At 40.4% G+C, this 23,618-nt stretch overlaps 2 protein-coding genes across 2 annotated transcripts; both read left to right on the top strand.

The window, feature by feature from the left end:
• The first annotated feature begins 1,635 nt into the window (after window positions 1-1,635).
• rln3b (relaxin 3b) lies at window positions 1,636-2,670 on the top strand. The gene is made up of 2 exons (XM_042485143.1): window positions 1,636-1,810; window positions 2,390-2,670. The coding sequence occupies exons 1-2, from the start codon at window positions 1,636-1,638 to the stop codon at window positions 2,668-2,670; spliced, it is 456 nt and encodes a 151-aa protein (XP_042341077.1).
• Window positions 2,671-5,059: 2,389 nt separating this feature from the next.
• Window positions 5,060-22,498, top strand: LOC121941974 (transportin-2). The gene is made up of 24 exons (XM_042485035.1): window positions 5,060-5,261; window positions 5,999-6,098; window positions 6,354-6,429; window positions 7,220-7,369; window positions 7,602-7,708; window positions 7,827-7,960; window positions 8,084-8,165; window positions 8,598-8,720; window positions 8,810-8,928; window positions 9,043-9,103; window positions 9,227-9,398; window positions 9,533-9,685; window positions 10,553-10,778; window positions 11,169-11,340; window positions 11,437-11,631; window positions 11,789-11,947; window positions 14,497-14,584; window positions 14,701-14,799; window positions 14,889-14,984; window positions 16,067-16,142; window positions 16,684-16,783; window positions 17,408-17,482; window positions 18,907-19,035; window positions 19,659-22,498. Exons 2-23 carry the CDS (start codon window positions 6,000-6,002, stop codon window positions 19,012-19,014), a joined length of 2,670 nt encoding a protein of 889 aa, XP_042340969.1. The 5' UTR covers window positions 5,060-5,261; window position 5,999; the 3' UTR covers window positions 19,015-19,035; window positions 19,659-22,498.
• The last annotated feature ends 1,120 nt before the right edge of the window (window positions 22,499-23,618 follow it).

Here is a 23,618-nt window from a genome sequence, read left to right on the forward strand (position 1 = left end):
AATGCTGATTGGCTGACTCGGGAGGTGGTCGCAGCGTCAGTGAACTAATTGCTCGCTCATTGGTTTATGGTCCCTGTCTGTCACTTTCACCAGAGCCAAACGTCAAATGACCACTTTTATAATGTTACTTTTTTTTATTGCTCAGAATGTCAAGTAGATAGATGGAAAATGAAGGTATTTCATTTCATTCACTGCAAATAAAATACCGTCACTTATTTCTCCTCCCTCTACAGTCTCATAGAAATAATGCAAACTGTGCAACATTTTGAAGTTGAAAATAGATTAAATGATTTCTTTATTTTGTGCCATACACAAAACATGTGCCCAGCCTTCATGGGTTTACTATATGGTTGTAGCGATCAATCCAAAATACATGTTGTTCTACTGCTCAGTCCCCAAACAAAACATTTTGCCTTCTATCCCAGGCCCAGCAAACAACTTGTGCCAGGAGAGAAGTTACCAACTGAAAACATGATTCATTTTTTTTAAATGGTAATTGAATTAAAAGAAATCAACATAAATGGAGGTCATTCTACTGAAAAGTACATTCCATAAGTCTTTGTATGCAGGGTAATAAACAGGGTAACAAACAAAAAAAATGAACCTAATTCTCAATTTCTCCTGTGTTACATAACAAACAAACTCTGTTCTCCTCTGGAGTGACATTAAACCCACCTGACCCACCAGCTAATGGTAATGCTAATGTTCCTGAGAGCGACTACGCACATTTCAGAATTATACTTCACATAAGGCTCTGCGCTGTAGCTAATCTTATTAAGACAATAAGTTTGTCATTTTGGTTTATGTCATATATCAACAAGCCATTTTTCTTTATAAAAAACATTTTGCTGCTCATCTGGATATCACATAAATGACAAGTTGTTCAAATAAAATAAGGATTTTAGCTCATGAATCCATGGATGACCATGGAATATGTCCCAATAAAATATATATTTTAGTAAGTCTCTGATCAGGCATCTTCACAAGTCTTTTCCAGAGCCGAAGCATTTGACATTCATGTCTGATGTCTGGAATTTCCCATCCCACATCTCCACTAAAGACCGAAACTGGAGTAAATGTATGGACTCCCAAAATGAATAGAATCTAGACGAATGCTGGGGTTTCCGAGTGCATACAGGTTATAGCACTGTGCAGCAATCTCCTATCGGCCTCTGCCATTTCTTTGTGGTGTGTTTTTGTGCGCCACTTGTCGTAACCACCTATGTGTAGCACAGTTATCTCTGAGGTGAATTGGATATTTATCTTCATCCCTGCACAGCGGAGCCAAGAGCAAGACCAAAATTGTGTAGTGACATACAGCACAACCTCACTGATGTAAGGGACAGAAAGGCCATCAAAAGGTCACAGGTGATGAGATAGCCAAGAGCTCTGTTGACATCACCTCTGGCATCATTAGCTACTTTATCGCGACTTTTCATTTTCTCGATGTGTAGCCTATTGTTGCCCCGAAAGGTCTCCGGTCTTATCTCTGGGTGTGACGAAGAGTAGAGGTGAGACGAGCTTCTTCTCTGAAATGTTGAGGCCTATAAAAGGTAGGAGCTGTCCAAAAAGCAAACACAAACCACAACCTCAAAGCAGCCTTTGAGACATTTGTGGCATCATTTCACTCTCACCATGTGGAAAGCAGCACTCTTGACCCTTGGCTTGTTGGTCGTACTGGTAGAGCGGGTGCAGTGCAGTGACGGCCATCCCTCTTTCTACGGGGTGAAACTGTGTGGAAGAGAGTTCATACGAGCCGTCATCTTTACCTGCGGAGGTTCTCGCTGGAGGAGAAGTATAGGAGACTCAGGTAAGAGTGCATATGAGACTATGAATACAGTTTTTTGTGATGCATTAGTCAAACGGTATCCTAATTTGAAATCTGAGCAAATTAGTTTGATTTCTTTCAAAAACATGGGAAGAAGGCAATAAGCGACAAAAGAAGAAATGCCCAGAAGATAGCAAGAAATTAGAAAAAAAAAAGTACAAGAAATTGACTGGAAAATTAGTTAAAATAAATAAAAATAAAAAGGAAATGACCTGGAGTAAAGTGCCTAAAAATCTATTTATTTTGTAACATAATTTTATAAATGTAATGATGGTAATCAGCAATAAATATGTTTTTTCTGTAGCTTTTTCCTTTTTTCCCTGGTATTTTCCCCTAGTTTTTTTAAAATGAATTTTCAAAATGTACTTATCTCTTTTAATTTGAGGAACATTTCATACCAAGTTGCCGATTTCCTTTTTCTCCATGTTTTTGAAAAAAAAAAATCACACCAATGTGCTCAGGGTTCAAAGGGATTAAATGCCTTTGAAAGGCATCTGCATGCAGCGCATGAAAAGTGATGTTACTCCAAAGGATAAGAGATTTTTCTTTGCTTTTTATCAGCTCTTATTGGAGAAGAGGCCTTTGACCCATGGGACACAAAGCCCATCCCTCAACTTACCGGCGAGCAGGATCCTGCAGACGCCCCAGCATGGAGGGATCAGACACTGAATGGGCCATCGTTGGCGGCTGGATTCAGCCGCTCAGCTCGCTCACCAATCTTGGAAGATGTGTTGGAGGCTCTGCGGAGTGCAGACAGGAAAGGACGGGATGTAGTGGTCGGGCTCTCCAATGCCTGCTGCAAGTGGGGCTGTAGCAAAAGTGAAATCAGCTCCCTGTGCTGAGCCCCGTTTCTCACATATATGTCTTGTCCTGTCACTAATGCAGAGCTCTACTCCTTTATTTATTCATCAAAAATTCTTAAAATTACGAATTCAACTCAATGTCCCATTGATACACGGATGTAAATATGTACTCAAAATGTGTTTACTGTGATTATTACTTATAATAAAGTTTTGTGAAGTTGGTATGAAAGTTTATGTTCTTCTCAAAACAGAGATACTAAAATGATATTTAATGCCGTTGGAACACTTCCACTTTTCTAAAGCCTTGTTTCATACATTTTGTCAAGTATTTCGAAATGAAAGGAAGTGGTGGTGACTATGAACACACACAGTTGCCTCATAGTCACTAATTGTTATCTCTGGTGTATCCCCCAGAGTTTTCTGTGATTTTACTGGGGTTAAATGCCACATATGAACTGATTAATAAAGCACTGAAATCCACCTCTTTCTCTGGCTCTTTATAGTATACCCACCCATCAGCCAAAAAGCCAAAGAAATATATAGGAGAGCATAAGAAAGGTTGATTATCCAGGGCCCCAATGGGAGGGAGACCTTCTAAAAGCCCTCAATGAAAAATTTGGTCTAATTTGAAATTTTTTATTTCTGAATAATTAGTGCCATACATGAATTAAAAACGGATGAATAAAATGGTTGAAAGGAGCGAAATTGTTTTGTCCGTCCTTGGACTAGAAGTTGTCTCCGAACACATTTCTCATTTTTTTTCTCAAGAAAGGGAAATTTGTGTCCAAAAAAGAAAGGAAGAAAAAACAAAACAGCCTGTTTAAAAATAAATACATAAAAAAATAAAAAGGTGTGTGAAAAGACATGGATCAAGAACGGAAGGGCGGGGAGCCAACAGAGACTGAGTTAGGTTCCCACAGATCCTTAAAAAGTTTTAAAAGGCATTTAATTCATTCATCTAAAAATAAGGCCTTAATTGGTATTAAAATATCTCAAATCAATGTTTCAAAAGTCTTAAACATGCTAAGACAATGGAAGATTTTATGCATCTTATTTTCTGATAATGCATTGTAAAATCTCAAAACAACTGGTAATATTGATTTTGTTTTTTTTTTTTTTTTTTTTTAATTTTTCCAAATTTAACATTAGGCAGATAAAGATAGAGGAACCAACAGCACTTACAAAATTGACCACATCTGATGAAATTAAAAATGAACTAATTTTTGTTTCAAGGCAAACCAAAGGGCTGCTTTAAAAACATAATGTTCTTTGTTTTCCAGGTGTTCCACTATAAAAAAGTTCTACATTTTTTTCAGCATTTGAAGTGGATCATGTAACTTTTTGACCAAAAAGTAATGTTTTATGTTGAAAGTTAATATTTGGGCAAGATTGTACCTAATAAGTTCTTGATGTCGGATATGGTTTTTCCCCTCAGTTTTGGTTATTGTGAAACTGGTCTTACATTTTATTCTGAGTGGCAATAAAAAGTCTGAAAAAGTCTTAAATCTAACTCACCTTAAGCTGTAGGAACTCTGGTGCTTATACATAGGGCCCTCAATTTGGTGCTACACCGCTGAACCTAACCATCTACCAAGTAGTACATCAACTACCACTACACCACTGAGCACGATAGACTAGAAACATACTGCTGCTGTGAAGCCTATAATGTTGGACTTTGGTTGTTTACATCAGTGTGTGTGTGTGTGTGTGTGTGTGTGTGTGTGTGTGTTTATATTCTTTATTTGTCAAAAGTAGTCCCTTACAGCAGTTATGCTAATACTCATAAAAACAAAAGACACCAATGGTGAATCTTTAAATGCTTTATGTCCCCACCCACCACACCTCATGATGCCAACATTTTAAATAACCTCAGTCAAACAAACAAAACCACACAAATTATAGTTAATGTGACAATGATGTTAACGGTAGACAATTCCAGACATATTGTACATATGCTGTAAAGGATAAGAGAAAAAAATGTGAATAAGAAACGGTTTGTTTTGGGGGATACACCAGAGATGAATAATCACAGTCCTGTTGGGACATATTGTGATCCAAACTGTCCATAACATGCTTCACAACAGTAGTTATTGTTTGCACTGGCGGTGTTCATGATAGTGTGTCCACGCCCTGTAAGCGGTTCATACAGATCAATCATACAGTGGTAAAAAAAAAACAAAACAAAACTGCAGGACTTTGAGGCTGACACCATCTGGTGGTCAAAAATGAAACACAAAACAATGATTCATATAACGCCCGTTCACAGATTTAAAATATGTAAAGCATCTTGATTATTTGATTTTAAGACCCTGGCAAACACTCACATTGTTCATAAACTGTGTAACAAACTGTAGACTCATAATTTCTGTATGTCTCTGCACGGTTACCTTACCAGACAGTTTTTGTCCAGTACGGAAGCCGAACGTGATCAAACTGATCACCCGGCTTGATTGCAAGGCATGCAATCTCTGTCACATACCAGTTAGCATATCAACTACAGAGATCCACAGAGATCAGAAGTTTGTATTTAGCCACACAAATAGCAGTCATAGTGTATTTAATGTTAGTCGTAACAGCGTGACTGCACTGTCGTCTATAGAAATATAGATCTACCACACCGGAGCGACCAGGTAAAATCTTTCGCGGTACTTTCAAGATGATGCTAGCTAGCCATGCTAGTGGTAGCTGCCGGGGGGCTGATATGCGACTGCTCCGTTTTGAGTAATAATGCGCTTCATTTGCGCAGTTTTTTTCTGCTTTGGCTGTAAACACAGCTTTGACATCGCAACGTGGCGTCCTGGTAGTTAGGGTAAGATGGCGTTTCGCAGCTGTGTTTTGTGTGAAGCTGGTACGTGTGAACTAAAGGAGCGACGCTAAGCTAGCTTGCTAGCTGAATGAGCCAGACATTTGCGTCTGTGCCGTCTGGGCCGCATGTGGAAAAAGCAGCTAGCGATTGATAGTTGGCGTGGCCACTTATTTGTGCAATAGTTACATAGCAACTAACTGACGGCTGCATACTAGTACTTTCGGTTTTTTAAGAATCCAGAAACGGAAAATGTCCGTAAACATTTGCGGCTGCCATGGCAGTGCTACATCGTAGACAATTGTTTACTATGTATGTCGTATTTTCTCTTAAATGAAGATCGTGAGGTTAACGGCTAACACAGGTACTTGACATCTTGTTATGAGTGACTGTACCATCGCACACTGGTTGTTCTGTAATCGTTACTGCGTAGTTTATGTTACCTCTGCGTGATTTGAGTAGCAGCGCACGCAGCGTTTAGGTCCCAGGTGGGGCCAGCTGGCAGCAAGGTGCGTGTGGTACATGCTTCAGAGACAGGTAATGTGTGTGTTTTTTGTCCTGTAGGATGGAGTGGCAGCCAGATGAACAGGGTCTGCAGCAAGTGCTTCAGCTACTCAAGGACTCCCAGTCACCAGACACAGCAACACAGAGGGCTGTGCAAGAAGTATCCTTATTTAAGAGTGTTTGATCGTGAGAGTGAGAGAAAAGGGTGTGAGATTTAGCTTGTGTGTCTAAGTGGGTGAAAATGAAAACCGACTGTTGTCATGCACAGTTCGCATCGAGAGAACTGGTGTGATGGATTGCTGTTGTATATCGGTCCACGCTGCCCAGATGTCAAACAGGGTAACGAGGTATGTGAGGGTGTGTGAGCTTTTGCAATGCGTGCACGGATGGTTAAACTCCTTAACAGAGCCTGCAGAAACTGGAGCAACTTAACCAGTTTCCAGATTTCAACAACTATCTCATCTTTGTCCTCACAAGCCTCAAATCTGAAGGTATGTATAAGCATGTCGAATATCAAGATTCAATCAATAGAAGAGGGTTTTTAAAAACAAGTGTTTACTGGATTTTTACATACTGTAGGTATATAGCAAAAACAAAAACAGAAAATAAGTAAGGTACAATACAGAACATTCATAGTAAAGTATCATCTTAATCTAGACTGCTAAAATAGGTCATGAAATTATGTACTTTTTAGAGTCCAAAAGATAAATAAAAAATATTGATGGGCAAGAAGAAGAAAAGCAGCAAATTGAATTATTCTCTTCTCATCAAGAGATTAAGGCAAGTAGATTTCTGTAGCCTCACCCTTATAAACATATCATAAAATGTCCCCATATCTTATCAAAGGTATAACATTGACCCTTTATCATAAATGTAAGGTTTTTTAAGAGCAATAGAGTGTGACAGACTGGCAAGTCAGGCTTGTAAGCTCGGTCTGGAAGGAAAGTTTCAGGATTTGGCTGTGGTGTGTTTTGCTTGTAATAAGCCACAGACAGTCATTTTCTTATCTGCCTTGCTTAGTTTTCAGTTTACAGGAAAAATATTGAACATACAAAGTTTGGGGTGTACAAATAACTATAAGCATGTGGCATGTAAAAGGATATCCAAAATCTGTATCCATAAAGCCTGAATATTTGGGCATTTGCACAGAAATATAATGGGGTTCTTGTTTACGTAAAAATCATCCTTGTCCCTTGCAAATATTTCTGTATCTTACCTCCTCTTTTCCAGTTCTTAAAAATGTTTTTTATGTTGTTCCTCTCTGCTGCCTCCCGTCTCAAGACGAGCCCACTCGCTCCCTGAGCGGTCTGATACTGAAGAACAATGTTAAGGCTCACTACCAGAACTTCCCTCCCAACGTGGCTGACTTCATCAAACGAGAATGCCTCAACAACATTGGAGACCCTTCACCGCTCATCAGAGCTACGATCGGTGGGTGTTTGAGTGAGAGGATGGAGAAAGCTAGTGTTGGCTGCATTTCTAGCCAGTGTGAGTCAGACTACTATGTAGGTGGTTGGGTTTTTGCAGGTAATGCTGCTGTGTGGGAGCAAGCGCTGCATTTTCAAGATGTTTTGAATGATTGACTGCGACAGTGAGTTAAGGTACTTGTTTTAAAGCCTGATTTCTCCTGGTGTGACTTTTTTGTTTATCATCTCTTGTAAAGGTATCCTGATCACGACCATAGCCTCTAAAGGGGAGCTGCAGACCTGGCCGGAACTGCTGCCTCAGCTCTGTAATCTGCTCAACTCAGAGGACTATAACACCTGCGAGGTCGGACTCACCTGCACGGACACACTAACAGCTTTGCAGTGTTAATGCGATAATCAGATTTATACCTGTTACTTTTGTTCATAGCATTTTTTTCTTTCTCTTTTTTTCCTCCTTTCAGGGTTCTTTTGGAGCGTTGCAGAAGATCTGCGAGGATTCATCAGAGTTGTTGGATAGCGATGCTCTGAACAGACCCCTTAATATCATGATCCCTAAATTCTTACAGTTTTTCAAGCACTGCAGCCCCAAAATCAGGTCAGTGGAACGCCTGTCTTTTGCTTCCTGACTGTCTTACTGGCACTCCGCCTCAGACCGTCCACTGTAACTCTTCCTGTTATAATCAACATCATAGATCCCTCTTGCTTGTCTCTCTCTCAGGTCCCATGCTATAGCGTGCGTGAACCAGTTTATCATCGGTCGAGCTCAGGCTCTGATGGATAACATTGACACCTTCATAGAGGTGAGCACCACAGGGTCATGTGTTAGTTTAATTTCCATTGTTTTCAAGCCTTGCTTCCTCACCTTGAGCTCCTTTCGGAGATGGAATAAGCAGCCAAGAAAAAAGCAATGAGGCTATTCACTGATATTGTCTCATAAGGATCGCAGACCCCTGAATTAAATCCAAACAAAATGGTATCATGGAAGACTGTGATGTCAGCAAATATCATGTGATGAAACACATCCTCCCCTCCGCTCTGGTAGGAGATCCAGAGCAATAAATGCAGAACAAGCAGAATAAAAAACAGCCTCTTTCCCAAAGCTGTCACCTCGTTGTAACCATCGCATTTTTCTGTCTTCCTCACATTTTTTGGTCCTGCCCATCCATCTCCTCTGTCTCCCCCACCCATCCCCTGTCCATCCCTCTCTCTCCTCATCTCTCGTTCCCATCCAGAGTCTGTTTGCACTGGCCGGAGACGAAGACAGTGAAGTACGCAAGAACGTGTGCAGGGCTTTGGTCATGCTGCTGGAAGTTCGCATCGACCGTCTCATCCCACACATGCACAGCATCATCCAGGTGAGGATGGGACTTGATCTCACACACCACTTTGAGCAGAGAACATGCAGCTTTTCCTTCCTCCTCACCTTCTTGCTGTCTGTCACCAGTACATGCTGCAGAGGACCCAGGACCCAGATGAGAATGTGGCTCTGGAGGCCTGTGAGTTCTGGCTGACTCTGGCTGAGCAGCCCATCTGTAAAGAGGCCCTGTCTGGCCACTTGGTCCAGTAAGTTCTCACATGCAAACACTTTTTCAGACAAGCTGATGACAAGCAAGTTGAAAAAAAAGTGTGAATTTTATCTGAGTTTTAATGTGGTTTTCTGACTTTTTTTTTTGTTAGACTGATCCCTATCCTGGTGAACGGGATGAAATACTCTGAGATCGACATTATTCTTCTAAAGGTGAGCCACCCCTGGATACCTCAGTGTTCACAGCCCGTCATACGTTCTTGTCGTCTCTTCCTCTTTTTTTTATTTTGAACCTGCGTCCATTCTGCATTCACCTTTCTCTCCGTTGTTCTCCAGGGCGACGTTGAAGAGGACGAGGCAGTTCCAGACAGCGAGCAGGACATAAAGCCTCGCTTCCACAAGTCCCGCACCGTCACCCTGCAGCATGAAGGAGGGGAGGGCGAGGAGGGGGAGGACATCGATGAAGACGAGGACGACGACGATGATACGCTGTCTGACTGGAACCTGCGTGAGTTACAGTACAAACACGCAGCCTTAGTAATCCCTCTTTTAGTTTCTGTTCTTAAACTTTTAACAAATGTTCTTTGGGTAAAGGCTTATTGTTAAAAGTTTATGTTGGCTGATGATGCATTTCTCCTTCAGGAAAGTGTTCAGCTGCGGCTCTCGATGTTCTTGCCAACGTGTTTCGTGAGGAGTTGCTCCCTCATCTCCTGCCCCTGCTCAAAGGACTGCTGTTCCACCCAGACTGGGTCATCAAGGAGTCTGGTATCCTCGTGCTGGGAGCTATCGCTGAGGGTGAGACACGGCACAGACTAGTGATTGAAATTCAATATATTTAAGTCAAATAGGTATATTTTTTACTGTTTGAGAATGTCACAATCATTTTTATTACTGAAGATGAAGAACAACTTTATAAAAGCTTTATCGTTTGTGGTAGTTGGATTTAATTTCCTTTGAACAGGACCAGGAGGGCTGTTTGCTGCTGTTTCCAGTCTCTATCCTAAGCTAAGCTAACCAGCTACTGATAGTAGCTTCACATTTAATGTACAGATATGAGACTGGCATTGATCTAATGATCGACTCTTGGCTAAGAAATCCATTTGAATTTTTTCCCAGATAGCATTTTATTTTTTCCCCGAATCCAGCTGACCGAGAAATATGCTGTGGCCAGTCTAGCTGTCCCTCGCACGTCCACAGTCAAACCAGCTGTTGTTGAAGTCAGACAGTGAAATTATTTTTTTAAGCTTTTTTGAGCGCTGGCCTGACCACCTGGCTGGTTGTGTTTAGTGGCCTGATGTAACTGTCCCCAGAGTTGGTAAAGGATTTAAACCCTGTACTAAACACACAGAGAACAGAGGACAGAAGCAGTGTGCCCATAAATGACACCAAAACATAACAGCACAGTTTTTTAAATTCATTTGTCTTAGGGACTGTGTTAAATAATGCTTATAATAGAAGGGAAAGCCCTGATTTTTGTAAATTTCATCCACATTTTGGTAAATCCCACAATATTCTATGTTGCTGATTCCATTTTTGGAAAAATTCTGTAAATTCATTTATGTTTTCCACGTGGTGGAAATCATAGGGCCCAAGGCAAGAAAGCGAATAAGCATAGGTTGCACTTTTACTTTTAAGACATATTAAATCGTTTTGTCTCTCCAGGCTGTATGCAAGGCATGGTACCTTACTTGCCCGAGCTCATCCCCCACCTCATCCAGTGTTTGTGCGACAAGAAGGCCCTGGTGCGCTCCATCGCCTGCTGGACGCTCAGCCGCTACGCCCACTGGGTGGTCAGCCAGCCCCCTGACGCTCACCTCAAACCTCTCATGACTGAGCTGCTCAAACGCATCCTGGACGGCAACAAGAGGGTACAAGAAGCGGCGTGCAGGTACAATTCTTCCATGTGTCCCCCTCCTGCGTTTCCTCGCTTTTAGCTCATTTATTATTTATTTGTTTATTTGCACATGTATAGAAAAGACAGAAAAGGAAAAATTTAAACACTGCAGGAGAGGTTAGATGCAAAAATGGCTCATGGCGATACCTCCCCTATTAAATACTTATAATCATTCATAAAAAGATAAAGACAAAGACTGCATAACTGATCAAAATTTCAAGATTAAGTAGTAATACAAAGTTGATAGAAATGTACAAATGACAAAAGTTTTTGTTTACAAAGTGAAATGAATCACAAATTAATCAATGAAGTGCCATGAGTCTTTGCAAATTAGAGTCCTTTTCAGATGTCATCCATCCATCTAACATCTTGTCTCTCCCGCAGTGCGTTCGCCACCCTGGAGGAGGAGGCATGTACAGAGCTGGTGCCTTACCTGAGCTTCATCCTGGATACGCTGGTTTTTGCTTTTGGGAAGTACCAACACAAGAACCTGCTCATCCTCTATGATGCCATAGGAACGCTGGCGGACTCTGTGGGGCACCATCTCAACCAGCCTGTGAGCACATTTGCACAGTCTTGGTTTGTTTGTAACGTCTTAAAATTTGTGGTTAATGAACAAATGAATGACATAAACACACACTTGTGTTTTCAGGAGTACATACAGAAGCTGATGCCTCCGCTGATAGCCAAGTGGAACGAGCTGAAGGATGAAGACAAAGATCTCTTTCCTCTGCTGGAGTGTCTGTCGTCTGTTGCCACGGCGCTGCAGAGTGGCTTCCTCCCCTACTGCGAACCTGTTTACCAGCGCTGTGTCACCCTGGTCCAGAAAACACTGGCTCAAGCCATGGTGAGCCACACGCACTCACTGCCATGAAAACTTTAGATTTCAATTCATGTTTTTGCTTTTTTTTTTTTTTTATTTATTTTTTTTACATAAATTAGACTTTTCTCCTGTTGTCCCACTGCTGATCATTTCCCTCTGCTTTCTCTCCTGTCTGATTCAGATGTACAGTCAGCAGCCAGACCAGTACGAAGCCCCTGACAAGGACTTCATGATTGTGGCTCTGGATCTTTTAAGCGGTTTAGCCGAGGGACTGGGGGGACACGTGGACACGCTTGTGGCCCGCAGCAACATCATGACGCTGCTTTTCCAATGCATGCAGGTGAGGAGAGCCAGTGTGTGAGTCTAATTTTAACTTAAATTATTTTTTCCAATTTGTTGAGTCGAGGCCTCATTTCACTTGGAACATTACAGTCTTTTAACAGACACTTTTTGGCCAAAGCAACTTCCAGTAAGAGCATACAAACTCAAATGGAAAAAGACCTCAACGTCCTCAAAATTTCAGAGTGGTTCCGTTAATGTCTTCAGGAAAACATTTCAGAAGCTTTTATTGGATAGTTTAGAGGTGGTTAACAAGCAGCTGTATGTGTTGGCAGCTCATTTAGATTTGGTAACCGTTGTTTTTGACTGTACCTGAAAATGTAAATCATTTGTTGCTTTTCTGCAATCACTCATTTTAAGCATCAATATAACCGATCTTACATTACCGCTTTATTTCATCAAACGATGTTGAGATTATAAAATAACGATTTTACCTGCAGCTCAGCAGCTTGGTAATGAATGCCAGTCAACATGTTATTCATGAGCTGTGATCAGATTTAATTATTCTTCCGTTATCCGACACAGAAACGGAAAGATACACTGTATGTGAGTTCGGCTTTTGCCTTACAAGCATGAAAAACTAGTTTCACTTTGTGAAAAGCAGATCAAATTCATCCTTAAAAAATCATTGCAAGAAGCGCTGGGGCAGGTTTTTGTTGAGAACTGTTGATTCTTTGTCTGATCCGTTAGAATTGCCACTGAGCTTATCAGCACCGTTTATTGATGCTTGCATGTTCTGCTGACAGTTGCGCGTCGCAAAACGATGGGGTCAAACTCATGCGTCGACACTGATGGAAATTTGCAACAAGAAGGAGTCATGGTGGAGAGGTGTAGTCGGTCTGAAGGGCCACTTCATTTCACAAAGAGAGGTGACAGAGCGCTCCTTGTAATATCTGTAACATAATAATCTCAAGTAAGGGGCAAACAACAGGAAATACGCTGAAACATCTTTCTGTGCCGTCTTTGACACGAGTGCCGCTGCCTCCCAGCGCAGCAGCATGTGGAGGGTAAATATTTGATGGTATAATGACATTAGCGCCACACAACTATATTGTGTTCAGACTCTGAGGTAATAAAATAGTAATATAATAGTAATATAAAATAGTTGCGTTGACACTGAAAATCGTGAAGGTTTTCATATTTTGATGTTGATCAAAATAATAATCAGGGTTCAAAAAGGGAATCAATAAAGAATCAGACTAATAAGCAGAATTGACAGTAGCACTGGTATTGGTAAAATCTTATCAATCTGTACCCCAAATTTTAAGTCCAATGCCAGTAAATGAAAGGGCTGGGAATTACCAGAGGGCCCACAATACAATGTTGTCCTGATACCTAACTTACAATCTAATAGTATTGCAATTTTAAACATTTTGCGAAATGATGAGCATTGCAGTAACCTACTTTCCCATATGTTACAACTCAATCCCCTTTTTTTTTTTTACTGTAAATTAAAGTATGTAAGAAAAACTTTTCAACATTTGTTAATTCTAAGAAGAATAAGTTTCCAGTCTTTTTTTGCAGCAAAATCGATGTAGTGGACTGAAAAAGCAACTGAGTTTAGTATTGTCATAGGCTACCAAAAATAAATTCGTTTTTGCAATATTAATAATTTGTTCAATACAAAAAAACAATCGTGGCATCCAAGTATTGATACAATATTGCCAAGAAAATGATTGCATTACTTTGCTGATATTTTCTCCCACCTCGAGTAAATAACAAGCATATATGCACAAATGAAATTGTGCACACAAATGAATTTTATGCTCCTGAGACACAATCTGTTCTGCTGTAAAGATAGCAAAGCGGCAAAAAGAAGTGTGAAAGAGGCACTCTGGACACATAACCAGTGAGCACATACACACTGGCTGTGCTCCATTTCAGTGCACCGGTGCACCGCTCAACACGTTACGCCAAGGGCCGGGAGAGCTATTTAGACAGAGTGTAATCTGTCAGCCAGCAGAAGCAACCACGTAACTGTCAGCTGACAAAACAAACAACGTCAGCCTACAGGACAAAAGCCATGCTAGCTTTCATAGTTGACAAAAAATTGCCTGCATGGACAGTGATGTTCACAATCTGATTTTATTTAAGCTCGAACAACATTCAACGGTTTGCTCTTTTATCAATCTCCCTTCATTTGTTTGTGTTTGCATTGGACATGTGGTCATGGAGACGCATACTCTGCTCAAATTTAGCTGTAGAATCGGCGTATCTGTCGGCTACGATACCCGACAAATGGTGTACAGACTCAGCCTACTGTGCGCATTGCTGGCGTATGCAAGCATGGAAATGGTGCTGACCCACGTACTTAAATTTCAGTGTATCGTCTCCATTGGAGGCAATAGAGCTGGAATGCGTGCGGACATTGGCTGTAAAAATCCAACCACTGACTACCAGATAGTGTATGGTGGAAAAATACGTTTGAAGATTTTTAAATATTAAGCACAAGTTGATATCCTGGTGGTCGGGTGCCCTTGAACAGTTCTTGCACTCTGTTAACGGTGTGTGTTCACATTTCTCTTTGTCTCTCTGTCTCTTTTGCCCCAGGATACGATGCCTGAAGTAAGACAGAGTTCATTTGCTCTACTGGGTGACTTGACCAAGGCTTGCTTCCCTCACGTCAAACCGTGTATTGGTAATTATCTCACTCACATACACACAAATACACGATGTGTGCATTGCTCTGCCCCCCCCCCTTTTTTTGTTTGTGTTGAAAGTTTTTTTTTTTTTTTTTTTGCTTGTTCCCTGCAGCTGAATTCATGCCGATCCTTGGGACAAACCTGAACCCGGAGTTCATCTCTGTCTGCAACAATGCTACCTGGGCCATAGGAGAGATCTGTATGCAGATGGGTGAGTTGGAGCAAATCTGTTTTTATGTGATGCAGTTAAGTGCTTGTGCAGGTGAACATCTGGTATATTGATGTGTTTTTGTCTGTCAGGAGTGGAGATGCAGCCATACATCGCCATGGTTCTGAACCAGCTCGTTGAGATTATTAATCGACCCAACACCCCCAAGACCCTGCTGGAGAACACCGGTACACCCATATTTTTAATACCTGTGTTTCAAGGGGAACATGTCAGATTTAATAGAAATACAGGGTTCCCACGGTCATAAAAAAGCTTGGAAAAGTCATGGAATTTCACAAATGTGTTTTCAAGGCCTGGAAAAGTCATGGGATAAGTAAAAATGATTAAACGTTTTGGAAAAGTCATTGAATTTTAACCCTTTGAAACCTGAGTAAACTGGACTGATTTCTTTCAAAATGGGAAGAAGGCAATAAGAACCCCAAAATTTACAACAAATTAGTCAAAAGTACGAGAAAATTACCTGAACATAAACAGAAAAAAGGAAAGCAAAAAAAAAACAACCCAAGAACAAACAAGGAAATGGCCTGAAAAAAGTGATTAAAAGTAATGATTCTGAAAAAAATCATGTTGATTATAAATATAGTTTTTTCAACACTTTCCTAAGCTTTTTTAATGTAATTTTCTAAAAATACTAAATTCTTGAGATTTGCAGGACATTTTTTGTCAGTTTGCTCTTTGCCCTTTTTCCATGTTTTCAAAAGACATCAACCAATATGCTCAGCGCTGAAAACACCTTTGAAAGGCGTCTCAATGCAGCACAAGAAAATCAACGTTAACCCAGATTTCAAAGGATGAGAAATCACTGAAAGTCTTCACATAAGTAATGGATTTTTTTGTGTGTGTAATGAAATTGTTACAGTAATCTTCCGTGGATAACCTTCCATCATGTAACAAAATGGAAAATTCATTTTATGACACTGACAGTGTCACGTAGCTCTGATATGTGTCAATGTGGCATTTAGTTTACCGTCACATACATTTCTCAGTTTTTCCCCTGTGTCCCGTCTCTCCCTTCATGTATGTCAGCTAGCTGAAATTACGTTTGAATCCGAAATGTTTGAAAAATGCCGGGCAAGTGGAGCAAGAAAAAAATGATCATGCGTCCTTGAAAAGTCATGGAAAAGTTTTGAAATTTATGAAAATGTGGGGAACCCTGGTTATATTTTCGGGCTGACAGTGCAGTTAGTGTCATGATACTGCACACACACTTCTCTAACATCAGTGCCGACTCCCGTCTTTCCTTCTCCAGCAATCACCATCGGTCGCCTGGGCTACGTGTGTCCTCAGGAGGTTGCGCCCATGCTGCCCCAATTTATCCGACCCTGGTGAGCAAAAATTAAATCTCTTTGTCTTTTAATTCCAAATGCTGTGGCATTTTTGTGGTGTGCTTTTAATTGACAACATTTGCACATTACATCTCTCTTTTTGTCGTCCTCTGTGGTCTCACCACGTTCTTCTCTTCTCTTTGTTTCCACTCTGCACATACTGTAGTCATATTAGCTTACTTGAAGGACACATTTGTGGCAGTTTCTTATCCCCATCAGACAATGCAAAATTTTCACATTTTCCCCTTTTGCTTTTTTGTGCGATCACATTGCAGTATTGACATTCTTTAGACGCATTCTCGAAATAATTGGATTCAGCAAGCAGCGAGAATGACACATTCAAGTCCGCGAGTTTTCTCAAGCTTAGTGAAAAGACAAATGTCCTCCCACACAGTAATAGGGTGACAGTTTTTCTGTTACAGTTTTTGCTCTCGTGTTCTCATTTCAGAAATGTTCTCTCACAGACAAGATAAGAGAGTCAAACTCTTTGTAGTGACAGCTTTGACTTTAACGGCTGCTAATTGGTTAATAATTGCTGCAGGTGTACGTCTCTGCGGAACATCCGAGACAATGAAGAGAAGGACTCGGCTTTCCGCGGGATTTGCATGATGATCGGCGTGAACCCAGGAGGTGTGGTGCAGGTGAGACAGTGTGCACTGTGGGCATCAAGTCGTAGCTTTCACAGTCTGTATTTGTCTGGCAGATGTTTGAGAGCTTGGTGTTTAACCCTTTAATACCTGGATCCATCTCAGATTTCTTGTGCTGCATTCAGACGCCTCTGGTAGTCATTTAAACCTTTGAAAGCCGAGAAAATCTGTTTTAATTTCGTTCAACAAACAAGGAAAACATAATGTGCAACTTGGCAAGAAATGTCCTACAAATTGCAAAAAATTAAAAGAAAGAATTAGTAAGAGGTGAAAAGCACATGATCCAAAAATACACTGGGATACATATTTGAATATTATTTTTTAAAAAATAAAGGAAAATATCTATAAAACTATATTTATAATTCTCTTACTTATATATTAGATTTAGAATTATATTACAGAATTTAAAAAAAAACTTTTTTATGGTTTTTGGTTTTTACTTTAAATTTTTTTTTTTTTCTTCTTACTTGTAATTTTCTATTTTTTTTATTTCTTGCTTACTTTAAAGCCATCCCTAAACTGCTCATTTATCTCCCAGGTTTTTGAAAGAAACCATTCCAATTTGCTCAGGTTTGAAGGGGTTAAACCCTCCTCACCTCTTCCTCTGTGTTTATTCAGGACTTCATCTTCTTCTGTGACGCAGTGGCCTCCTGGGTGAATCCTAAAGACGATCTGAGAGACATGTTCTACAAGGTGAGTGGCTCACCGGTTGTGTTGATCAGCAGGTAGAAAGAAGCAAAGTTCAGCTCATATTAAGGAGAAAGTATTTTTCAAAACAACGGAGGCGGATTTTAATTCACCATGACATCATCGCTGTCCTCTCCCCCCGCTGCATGAGTCACCGTGAGGTGTAGAGACCTCCGGCAAAGCAAAGTGTTCATCTCAGCAACAAGGACACTGCTCTTGTTCTGCAGAGAAATGAACACACTCCCCCTCACGAGCTTACAGCATAAAGGCTGTAACGCTCTGCATGCAAATTGTGTGCAAAATCCACCAATGCATGTATTTAATCCAGAATTAATGTAATGCTTTCACTAATATTCCTGTTGGGACGTCAAACCACTGTTTTGACAGCACACCAAATTAACCTGGTAATTAAGCCTGTTTTGCATCATTATTATTACACAGTTTCTGTTTGAACTGACAGTGAGTTTTGTCTCGAGGAAAAGCGCACTGCACACACTTACTGCTCTCTTTTCTGTGTAAATCTTACTGTGGCTCGGTTGGAGCAGCTCGGCAGCTGTTTGGCTGCTTGTTGACACCATCAGCATTTTGAAACAACGTTTTTGTTTTCCAGCAGCATGCTGCGAGTTTGTGACTGGCATGAGAACAGTGGGTACACTGGGAAGATACGTATGATGAATATCAAATTCACTGACTTACAGTCCATGGCTGGATTAACCTTTCAGTGGCCCAGGGCAAATGTTGTCAGATGGGGCCCCTGATGACCCCTGCCTTTGGCTCTGTGAGCATTGTAGACCTTGTTCCCATCAAGTAAGGTGCACACAGAAGCCCATACAAGACAGCTTCATTATAAATCCAGAAATGCTGGAGTAATACTACCCAGCCACAGATTATTGCAGTTTCATTAAACTCTAATATTATTAGAGCTGCACAAATATTTTAAAATGAATAATGGGCAAATAAATGTGTGTGATGTGAGAGGGCCGGCCTGAGAGTGAAAAGATCTATCAATGCTTCTTCACAGAATTGTACATCGTACACAAGATAAACTAAAACGAAAAAGGTGTTTAAACTATATTTTGAAACAGACACTGTCTACCATACAGGGCCACAAAAATAGCTATTAATATATAGTTGATGCACTTCAGTGGCTGAAATTTAATAAGAAATTTGCAAGCAGTCAAACAAAAGCTGGGGCTACCAGAGGATCCTGGAGCACAGGGAATTTAAGGGATGTTTTTCTATTGGTATTCGCACCGCAGATAAAGACGGTGAAGTGACGTGAGCTGGCTATAAAAGATTCTTATTTCCGGCTTGTTTATGCTTGTATTTTATACTGATGTTTATTAATATGCTTTGTCCCTTTTAAATAAATAAAAATGAATAAATGGAGGACGTTCCTGAAATGAATCTCCCTCTCTCTCCGTTTCCAGATCCTGCACGGTTTTAAGGAGCAGGTTGGGGAGGAGAACTGGCAGCAGTTCTCAGAGCAGTTCCCCCCACTGCTGAAGGAGAGACTGGCAGCCTGCTACGGCGTTTAGATTCTCTACACCACCCAAGAGGTAAACCTGCACACATCATTATCCTAACAGGGTTCCCACAGTCATGGAAAACTTGAAGAAGTCATGGGATTTCACAGCCACACTTTCCAAGCCTGGAAAAGTCATAGAACTAGTAAAAATCATTGAAATTTTGGGGAAAATTGTGGAAATTTGTTGTGTGGAATAAATTAAATTGCATTAATGTTACATAACAGATTTATTTTCTGTAGCTGACGATGCGTTTTGGTTGTTTTTTTGTTTATATGTTCACGAGCAACGTTTCTTCATTTTTTCCCCCCGTGTCCCGTCTCTCTCTTAATATGAAAGCGTATCAAATATTTTTTAAAGCACTTTTGGCTTTAGGGGAGGGGCATACAACTTAAAGTGGCTGTATTTTGAATTTTTATCACTGCAGATTTTTAAAGAAAACGTGCCTTCACAAACCCACAGACCCAGATCTGGAGGGCATGCTTTCTTTAAAATGTCAATAGAAAACCTTGAAAAGCCATGGAACAGTATTGAATTTTATAATTTTACATTATCCATAATGTGTGGGAATCCCTGTCTGAACTCAAAGTTATCCAAGCTTTCGTACGGAAGTCAGCTTCATTGTTTCCACTCTCCCTTTGTATCCGTTCTCCCAGGTGAGCCAGCAGGAGGAGGGTGAATGGGAAACTCATCCATCTGTGTATTGCACTGCCCTGATCTGGGGGGAGGGAGAGGGACACTATTGGCCGCTCCCCCTGACGGACGGCCCCCACGCCCTATGTGTTTGTCCATAGAGGGAGGGTGGGCGGGTGGGAGGGTGGGACAGAGGGACACCTCTAGATTAACTAGGCAGGGACCCGACACAGAAAAACTAACTGGTAGGGACAGATAGAGAGGGACAGAGAGAAGGACTTGGAGGAGAGACTGAGGGGGATAGAGAAGGTGGGACAGATGGAGACCAGCAGGAGAGAGTTCAGGGAAAGAGAGGGAGGGAAATCAGTAACCAAGCAGGGAAAAAGAGCCACAGAACGGTCTGTTACTGGGAGGACAGGGACAGTTTTAACGGGATTCTTAACCTCAAGATAGCTTGACCGACAGAGACAGACCAACACAGACTCTCTCACACACACACACACACACACACACACTTGCACACTTGCTGCACACGCAGTACATGGAACTGACTGTGGGCGGCACTATTATTTAGACTTTTTTGAGACCTTACTACATGTAGTTAGGGACAGACAGACAGGGGTCTAAACTCTGTTCATTTTCCGGGTGATAATCTTTCTTTTTCCGGGGGAATAGGATTCAATATGAATTTCTTCATCCGTAGTCACTGAATTCTACTTAGCTGTAAGATAATCTCGCTATCTGTGTTTCCTATCCCTTTTTTTTTTTTTTCTTTTTCATTTTCGAACCAGAGTGCTGCTTCATAGAGCGATCCATCTATCAGACATGTTCCTGTCACATTTTCTACCTGAGAGAGAAATAAGAGCAAGTGTCTTTCCTCACAGAAAACCATTCCTCTAGGAAGGGAGGATTAGGGCTAACACATTTGTTTTCTCACCAGAGGGGAGAAAATCGTAGAGAGAAAAAAGAGAAGAAAAAAAAAAATCACATCCTTAGTTGTCCTCTTCGAGGTTTCGTGTGTATGTGTGTGAGCGCGTGCATGTGCAGTTTATAAATCCTCACTTTGGCATTCTGTGTTAACAGTGTGTGAAATATGTATTGTTTTTGATATGGTACCGAGCTAAAACTTGACTCCCACCGCAATGTCCTTGGCACCTGTTAACTGTGACCAAGTGTTTGTGTGTATGTTTGTGTATGTGTGCTTGACAGATTGAGTGTGTGTTTATGTCTACATTCGTACTGATATCCATTTGATGCCATATTGATATCTTAAGTAAAACAGTGATTGGCAATGTCATTGTGATCTTTATAATGTTTTAAAAATGGTCCATATTCTTTATTTTCTTTTTTTTTTGTTTTTGTTTTGCTGCTACTGATAATTTTTGTTTCTATAGTGGACATAAATTCGCACAATAACACAAAAATATTTGAATTAATGCTATTTTCAGTGACTGTTAAGTTTGCACTTTTTTAAAAAATTTATTTTACCTTTTTTTGTATGGACTTTTTTTTAACCTCACCCATATGATATGTCTTGACCCTAATGTCAGTGTTTGTCATACTGTGTTGCACTGTGAAATTAAGTGTCTTTGACTGGCAAAAATATTCCAATACTAAATGGCAAATAAAAACAACTTTGTGAAACTGGGACTAATCCGCACTTTTACAATGACTAACTTTGCCATATTGCTGAGGTGTGTGTGTACGCGTGTGAGATCCTGCATGTGTGTGTGAGATCCTGCATGAGTAGGCGCGCATGAGTGCCCTTTATTTTTTGGCCTATGAGCATGTTGCAGATAGCTAGATGGCGTTTTTATGATGTATGCACAGTAAGGGGTGCAAATCTAGTTTTGTTTGGAAGGGTGTGTAGCCTGACCCCTGAGCCTACTTTGTGTGCATGCTCTGTGTCTGTGTTTTCATTGTGTGTGTGTGTGCGTGTGTGCGCGAATGTGCGTGTGTTTGACGCATATCTCGGAGTAATATGATTGCCCTTTACAAACCAACACACCACCTCAATTCATGAGAGGAGAGCACAATATACTTAAAAAAAATACAAGAGCTAGGACACTGCCAAAGAGCAATAGCCACTGAAATTGAAAACAGTAGAGACCAGCTGCTATTCAATATTCAATACTTGCAAAATAATAATATAAAAGTACAGGCAACGAAGGGCTTTTCAGATTAATCACGGAATACGATTTGCCAGCAAAATTAACTACAGGGATTTTTTCATTGATATTCAATTTTTTCCAGCTTGGAGATATTTGGAAACAATTAGACGTTGGCACTTGATTTGACCTCGACTGTGACCACTGAGATAATCAATCACTTCAAACACAAGACAATCTGAACCCCAGTCTATTTCCACAGTCTCCTTCAAAGCTTGTACGAGAAAATGTTTTCGGTTGCTTGTTAATTTAATTTCAATTATTTGTGTAACTGATGCTTTTAGTTTTTGTATCTGAAGGATCAGTGTACATTTTCTTTTGGACGATACTGTAGTCTGCTTCAGTGACAGATTCATGAATGCAACGAGTTTGAAGGAGAGGAGCGGTATGACAGCTTTCTGAATATGTGCAAGACGATGGGAACAAAGGAGGGATGAAAGGAGATGAACGATGATTTTTTTCTAAATTCTGTTTATATTATAAAGAGCATGATATTGTTGCAGTTTGGCTGACAGACTTTGGTACCTGTTTTTTTTTTTGTTTTTCCTGTGGGCTACTTTCGCCAGTCATGTTCCCTCTTTTTGAAGGTGGGAATGGAAATAAATTGCTTTGAGTCTTTTATATGATTTATAGTTTATGTGTGTAAAATCTCTGGATTTTTGAAATAAATCATGTCATGCATGCAGAAGGCCGGATGATAGCGTTGCCAGTCTGATGTCTTTTGTGGGGGAAAAAAAAAAGTGTTGTTGTGTAATGTACCTTTTAGAAAATAGCCAGGCCTCAGTTAAAGGAGCAGCGTATCGGATTTAGTGACATCTTGCAGTGAGGATTTCAGATTGCAACCACATTAAACTTCTTCCATGTGCCAAACCTGAACTCCTGGTTAGAATTCCATCAGTGTTCATTGTTCAGGAGGTTTTCACCAGGAGCCAAATTATCTGCAGAGGTCACTTCCTTTCCAAAACAAACAGACCAGGGGATTAAAACCAGTCAAAACACTGTATAAGGCATTTTCACATTACAAATAGAGGGGCTGCTAACTCAGCACCTGCTAATGTTTGTCCACTTTTTGTCTAATCCAGATGTTCAGAAGTTTTTTTTTGGTATTTTTTTAAAGGTCTCTACCGCTCCAAAACAAATGAACCAGTTGATTTAATCTGATAAAAGCAGATTCATGTTAAATTTTTTTTAAAAAAAATCTGTTTTTCTGCTTGTTGCAGAGGGGCAGTGGCCGATGCGAAAATGCAAAAGCTCTAATCCAGTACTGGTGTTTGGTTTGTCTGTTGTAGGCGACTGTAGAAACATGGTGAAACATGAAAGAGGACCCACCTTCTATGTAGATAAACCAAAGACTTGTATAAATATACACAGTCTATGAAACACTTTTGGCTTATTCTGAAATAATGGGGGAAAAAAATTATTTCAGGTGATTATGCAATTAAAAACAAAACAAACAAAACAAAAAACAACACACTTATTATATTTCATATCTGCCAATGTTTCCCTCTAAAATTCTACACATTGGACTTTTAAAGCTACAGTTGTTAATAGAGCGCCCTGGGATGATGTTTTTCTGTAGGTCAACCTGGAAGCTCATGTCACCCTGGGTCCCACATCAAAAAGGCTATGAGATTTTTCCCTTGGATTTTGGATTATTGTAGGAAATAAGCTCTGTGGTAAGCAAATGTTTGTGATGCTTACATGTTTTGTTCAGGAAGATAATCCTCACAAGTGACACCACTTTCAGGATTTTTGAAGCCCAAATATAATCACCAGAAGTTAAAAGTTTTATTGCTAGGCTTAAAAGAACGACAT

This window comes from Plectropomus leopardus, chromosome 4 (assembly GCF_008729295.1).
Source record: "Plectropomus leopardus isolate mb chromosome 4, YSFRI_Pleo_2.0, whole genome shotgun sequence".
NCBI classification, from domain to species: domain Eukaryota; kingdom Metazoa; phylum Chordata; class Actinopteri; order Perciformes; family Serranidae; genus Plectropomus; species Plectropomus leopardus.

Excerpts from the sequence above, each read along its gene's own strand:
- rln3b (XM_042485143.1), top strand. The coding sequence starts at position 1,636 with ATGTGGAAAGCAGCACTCTTGACCCTTGGCTTGTTGGTCGTACTGGTA. Across the intron at positions 1,811-2,389 it reads GAGAAGTATAGGAGACTCAG|CTCTTATTGGAGAAGAGGCC; the intron begins GTAAGAGTGCAT and ends GCTTTTTATCAG.
- LOC121941974 (XM_042485035.1), top strand. The coding sequence starts at position 6,000 with ATGGAGTGGCAGCCAGATGAACAGGGTCTGCAGCAAGTGCTTCAGCTA. Across the intron at positions 8,721-8,809 it reads ACATGCACAGCATCATCCAG|TACATGCTGCAGAGGACCCA; the intron begins GTGAGGATGGGA and ends GTCTGTCACCAG. Across the intron at positions 10,779-11,168 it reads GTACAAGAAGCGGCGTGCAG|TGCGTTCGCCACCCTGGAGG; the intron begins GTACAATTCTTC and ends TCTCTCCCGCAG.